Raw genomic sequence first — 6,039 nt, 5'->3', positions numbered from 1 at the left:
AGATGGGTGTAGTAAAAGACGAGCATCCGCAGATGACGAGTAAATCAGCCATGGCTCAGCCAGTCTTGTTTAAGGCCTGTCTTATAACATGTGGTGACTTTTTGTCTTTTCCTTAAAACTAAAAATATTCAAAAGCTGAACCACTGTAGGAAATACGAGTATTTGAATCATTGAATTGTAAATCCTATTAAATTTACAACAGCACCCCCTGCTGGCAAAATTCAGACCATTCAACTGTCATGAGTGAATATTGCAATTGTTTAGCAACGATCTATTTTTGTCCTGACGTTTGGCTTGTCATAAGAAGTTAACTTTATCATTTTCATCTCAGAAAAACATTTATATGAAATGTTTTACCAACATATATAATTGGGATAGCTCAGTAGGTAGAGTGGTTGCCCCATGATCGGAAGGTCGGGGGTTCAAATCCACTGAACGGCTGCCCTGAGGTGCCCCTGAGCGAGGTACCGTCCCTGCACACTGCTCCCTGGGTGTCCAGTGGCTGCCCACTGCTTCACTGAGTGAATGGGTTAAATGCAGAGAGAAATTTCCCCTCAGGGACAATAAAGTATACATTAAAATATTTATTTTTCCAAAGCAAGTTCAATGCAAACTTTTCACACACACACACACAATGAAACACCAAATACTTAACCTACGGATAGAAAAAGCTGCTTTCCACCACTGAAAAAAATAACAATTTGTAAAAATCCCAATCTGAGCTACGCTGAAGATTTCAAGGTATTACTACGTAAGCTGAAACTTTCAGATACCCTACCAAAAATGGGAGATAATAACCTGACATTTTGACTTATTGATGGCAATTTTTTTCTAGTGGTGGAAACAATCTTGAATATTAACCAGCATTCAAAACAAAAACAGTTATTTATCCTCTCTTATGTTATTAAACTCGTATTGGACTGTAGTCATTTCCAACCCATAGCTGCAAGACCTGTAAAGTTTATGAAAATAACCCTGTTATGTGATTATATTGAACGAAGCAGATAATTTTAAGTTTTGCTGGCTGGATAATTCTGTGATTAATTTCACAGTTTTCCTCACTCTTAATATTAGTGTTTACCCAGATCACAGTTATACACACATTGATTCAGAGAAAAAAAAAAAAAATCTCACAGTAAACAACACAACTGTGTTTTTTCAGACTGTACATGCATTTTTTCCTCCCCTGAAAGCTCAAACCACGAGATAAATATATTACAACCTCCTATTTTATTCGGTAAGAGCCGTGCTGCTACACATGATCCACGCTTTTATTCTATCTCACTGGTGCACCAGTCGGGGGAGGCTGTGGAGATGTCCGATCAGGGGAAACCTCAAAATGGTCTTCAGAGAACTCTTGTGTAGGACTGGAGTCCGGGAAGTCGCCATCGTGAGGTGGAGTGTGCTCCAGGGCGCCGGAAGCGTCGACCTGCTGTTTCTTGATATCTTGAGGGAGTTTCAGAAACCTGAATGGAGGCGACGAACAGGCAGGAAGGATGAGTTTGAATGTTATTTAAGAGGAAAATAGAAAGCGGATGACAAAGAAAGGAGCAGAGACGAGACCTGAAAAGGAGTTTTTGTCCTCTTTCTTTTTTGATAATGTTCAGTTTGTAGTAATGCCGTAAAGCCCGAGACATTTTCTCATACGTCATATTTTCTCGGTTCTGTAAAAAGAGATCATGCATCATTAGTCATGCAAGTCATGCACTACATTATTCACTTTTCCCCAGTGTTCCCTGCTTTTTTCTGTTTTGTTTTATTCTCCACCTGTGTAGCCGTTTTTCCTGATGGATGAAGCACAGAGAACTGGGAACTCACCTTGTGGTTTCCCCAGAGCCGTGCCAATCCATTGGGGTCCACCACCCTGAAAACCAAGCTGTCCGGATCTTCCCATCGAATGTATTCTTGGTAACGGTCATCACAAAGCAACTGATACACATAGTCCCACAGCAGCCTGCACTCTGGCCATGATTAGAAGAGTAATAACACACGTGTTGGCAGAACTTACACTACTGTCACAAATATACGTATTTAAAGTTCAATTCAGTACCATTTAGTATATTTTCACTCTCAGTGCCACGTTCCAATAAACACGTATAAAAATGGCGTAGTCACAAGTGTACATGCACTAATCATGTGGATGAATGCCACGGTCATTTACATCTTTTAATGATTTATTCGACCTGTTCTTGTACAGCAGACATCTTTAACGACTTTAGAAAACAAGAACTAGGTACACAAGTTTATATTTATTTTAGGTTCTCTCTAATCCACACAGGGTCAACAGTATATATACACAGGCTCACTAACATATAGTTGAATGTCCCACAGCAAGATGCATTTAGTAGCCATCAACAAGCCACTTACCATTCATCTTGGCAGAAATGGTCAAATTCATGTAAATTGGTTGGTTTCCTGGTTTTGAGAGTAGTCGCACTGTTCGAATAACTTGTACTTACACACACTTGCTGATAATATTGGAATCTGGAGTTGTTTAGAAATTTCAAGAGACCTTCTGAAGTTCTATCTGTGTTCTTTCTTTTTTATTATTTTGGTAAAGAGAAACGACCAATTGTAGTTAAACAACACTGCAGGACTTTCATCACCACTTATTAAGAGATTTAAGTGAATGTATGTATACTTTTCTCCCTGTGTGGATCAGAGAAAGTCATTAAAGATGTATGTTGTACAATCATTCCACCCGGACAAAGAACAGTTCAAAGAAAATCATTGAAAGCCTCAAATTGCCACGACATTCGCGCTCATGACGAGGAAACTTCTCACCACAAGTGTACCTGTAAGCCTGACATTAACATATCATTTTGAGCCGTCATTTAGACATAACAAAAGAATAAAATAGCCAACTATTGAATATTTAAAGCGCAGGTCCACTTTTGGGTTATTGCTTCAGGATGTTGTGTCTGTTTTGCTCTTTACCTCACAAACAAATCCAACGTGTTGGACTTAAAATAGTTTCTAGGAAACTGAGTGTGTTCATGTTATTGGTGCATTTGCTGATTGTATATAAAATGCTGTTTATGATATATGAGATTTTTTTTCTTCACTTTTTAAAGAGACACGGTTTTAACAATTCTGTGTGTTTTCTGTGATTAAATACATGAAGAGCACAATAGTCAACAAATTATTGTAACAATACCTGGGATGCGACCGTTTGCCTTGTGCAGCGGACTCCTTGGCTTATGTCGACTGGAGAGGTTCAGAGGCTCCGGGGTGATGTTCTTCGTTTGGGGATTACACTCATCCTGATTGTGGTGCAATGTTGAGGTACCCGCTGATCCGTCTGAGAGACACAGACGGCAACAAAGAAATGAAGCCTCTGAAACAGTAGGAATTGCAGGACAATTTACTTCTGCTATGGCCATTTGTCATACTCACTCTTTTGTGTGAGTGGTGCAGACAAGGTGTAGCAGATGGGGCGATCTGTAAGGGCTGACACTGATTTTGGCTGGCTGCTTACAGTGGCCCCGACAGCAGCCAACACTGTGGTGGTGAAAGCGGGTAAAACTGTGAGTCAGAAATATGAGGAAATGTGAAACGCTAAAGTGAAAGTAAAAGTGACTTTACAGCCACATGAACATTTTATAATATCAGGCTTAGCACAAGCTAATGTTTAACACAGAGACTGTTTTACTTCTAGCAGACAGAGCGCAGAACAAAGTCATTCTTCTGAACTTGAGAGTTAAAGGATCCTTTTTCCAGGAAACTGAAGACCATTGGCCAACACATTCTTTTTCTGGGAAAGATTATACAGTTGTTTTGCTTGACAAACGTTTGTGGGTGTGTGTCTTTGTGTAGTGTACGCATACACCATTTATGGTTCTGGTACTTCAGCATTTCCATTTCTTCATCATTATAAATTATCTGATAACTGCTTAACGCATCATGTAATTAGGTGAGCAAATAAAATCCGTTTTTGCAGAGAAGTCAATCAAAGTACCCAATCACAAAATAATGAGGGTTTATTTCATCTTTGCCAGCGAATCACTATTCCTCACATGTGAAGAAAAAGCACAGAGCAAAGGAAAACATTTCAGTTAGGGGTGAGCAAACATTGATTAGCGTCAGTCTTTAAATTTGGGGGATAAGAAGTCAATGGATGTCCTCACATGTAGAGTAAAACAAAAGTGGGAAAGAGAAAGGATTCCCACGTGATATGTTTGCACATGTGGTAGATCAGGAAGTATTCACACCCACGATCCAACCAGAATAAACGAGTTCTTATGTGGATACAAATGTTCCTGAAGACTAGAGATCCTCCTAAAACTTTACAAGAGGCAGAGCCTCTGATGAGAACCAAGCCAAAGGTGCTTTTATCTATTATTCTGTACACAGACCAACAGGTAATGTTCAGTGTGTCCAATCATGGCCACATTCAAATCTAAACAAAAACATTTCTCTCTCCCTGTGTGTCTTTGTTGAATTACTGTACACAACACACTGCTACGTTTCTTGTCATTTCTTTAAATTTTACTCTATTTTTTCTTTTTTTACATTCTATTGCTGATCTAATGCATTTTCTTTTTTGCCCCATGTAAAGCACTCTGAGTCTACAACTTGTGTACAAATACATCTGTCTGCCTTTACACTGAACTGTAGTATAGCAGTATATATATTTATAAATGTACTCCTTAATTTTACTCACCCGGGGTGCCACTGACTTTGGGAGACTGTGGCTCTTGGACTGTGTGAGCGATTACCTGGCAGCTGACTGGACCCTGAAGGTGTCCAGCTGCCACGGGAGGAGTTGTGTTAGGCGGGTCACATACCACACTCCTCCTCTGCTGCTTCACACACTGAAGGATCTCATACAGAACATCACCTGCAGAAAAATGAGGGATTTCATATGAAAATGCAGCCACGGAAACAGGTGACTTCGATCTACTAACTCATGTCCACCTGAGCTGGGGCAGCGGCGTCTGAAGTCCTCCTTAGTGAGGAGACACAAGGCTCTGCCGTTCATCTCAAATCGGCCCTTCTCCGGCCGGCGCAGCGAGTACTCCTTTTGAGCCCAGTGGAGCCACAGGGAAACATCATCTTTATCCCACAGGGACGGGTTAATTCCTGGAAACAATAAATGCATCATTTCAAATCTAATGTGCTTGCAGAAGGTGCTGCATATGTGTATCTGCAGTCATATCTGCAATTAATATTAACAGATAAGTAGAACAGAGAGGATAATTTAACTCACTCAGCCTTCCAGGCAGATGCCACAAGTCTTCTTGAGTGGGAGGACTAACCAAAGGATCTTGGGTAGGTGGGGAGTGATGCACAGTGGGATAAATGTTGACTTGCTTTTCACGTACAATCGATGGAGGACTGTTTTCTTGCTACAAAACATCGATACAAATGGCTATAGTCACAGTACTCAGCAGTTTTGGAGCAGCAATGCTGAGCGACAGAGAGCATAAACAACAGCTGCTGGTCACCGTCCAACGACTAAGGCACGAAAGCTCAAACAAAAACTGAGTCGGATTCCAGGTTTGTGGTTTTAGACCACAGGCTTTGAAAGATTTGCCCCTGAAAGACTAACTTACCTTGATCAAAGGTGACGGGGAAACGCTCTCCATGGAGACGTCCTTTAATCTGCTCGACTGCACAGAAAATAGAGGGACTTCCTCATGAGCAGAGTGAAAACAAACTTCGGGTCACGTCTCAAACAAAACTCACTTTTAAACGAACACACTCGAAGATTTTTTTAAACGCCACTATTTTCACAATCAACCCTTCCGGGAAATGAAAACGAAAGAAATATAATCCCTGCAGGGGGGTGTGTGCAAAATAGGATGATTGGAGGAAGCAACGACAGAGGACATTTCCAAAACCTTTGACTGCACTTGTTTAGACACGCAGTAGTATATTTACAGAAGCGCTGCAGCAGACGCTCTCGTTCATAAATGAAATGCGGGTGGAGGGAGGGTGACACCTATTTTTGTTTTATTTTTTGAATAGTTTTTATTTCTCTTTCTTTCTGTTTCGCTATTACGCAATACATACATGAGCGGTAACCCGTGTGGCCAG

The 6,039-nt window shown here is 40.7% G+C and overlaps 1 protein-coding gene across 2 annotated transcripts; it reads right to left on the bottom strand.

The window, feature by feature from the left end:
• Positions 1-569: 569 nt before the first annotated feature.
• Positions 570-5,847, bottom strand: etv7 (ETS variant transcription factor 7). 2 transcript variants are annotated; one of them, XM_026153402.2, is made up of 9 exons: positions 5,556-5,847; positions 5,210-5,348; positions 4,918-5,082; positions 4,664-4,840; positions 3,397-3,501; positions 3,158-3,301; positions 1,819-1,961; positions 1,564-1,664; positions 570-1,466 (listed from the first exon to the last, which is right to left on the bottom strand). In XM_026153402.2, exons 1-9 carry the CDS (start codon positions 5,586-5,588, stop codon positions 1,277-1,279), a joined length of 1,197 nt encoding a protein of 398 aa, XP_026009187.2. In that variant the 5' UTR covers positions 5,589-5,847; the 3' UTR covers positions 570-1,276. The 2 variants fall into 2 exon arrangements, with proteins under 2 accessions (XP_026009187.2, XP_080151523.1); XM_080295397.1 differs by having other exon boundaries at positions 3,397-3,525; positions 5,556-5,757.
• Between the last annotated feature and the right edge of the window lie 192 nt (positions 5,848-6,039).

Source organism: Astatotilapia calliptera, chromosome 20, assembly GCF_964374335.1.
Source record: "Astatotilapia calliptera chromosome 20, fAstCal68.1, whole genome shotgun sequence".
Taxonomy (NCBI): Eukaryota; Metazoa; Chordata; class Actinopteri; order Cichliformes; family Cichlidae; genus Astatotilapia; species Astatotilapia calliptera.
Note: the sequence above shows the minus strand (reverse complement) of the source record. Positions and strands in the feature narration are given on the sequence as shown.

Excerpts from the sequence above, each read along its gene's own strand:
- etv7 (XM_080295397.1), bottom strand. The coding sequence starts at position 5,588 with ATGGAGAGCGTTTCCCCGTCACCTTTGATCAAG. Across the intron at positions 3,302-3,396 it reads TGCACCACTCACACAAAAGA|ACGGATCAGCGGGTACCTCA; the intron begins GTGAGTATGACA and ends TGTGTCTCTCAG. Across the intron at positions 1,467-1,563 it reads GGACAAAAACTCCTTTTCAG|GTTTCTGAAACTCCCTCAAG; the intron begins GTCTCGTCTCTG and ends GCCTCCATTCAG.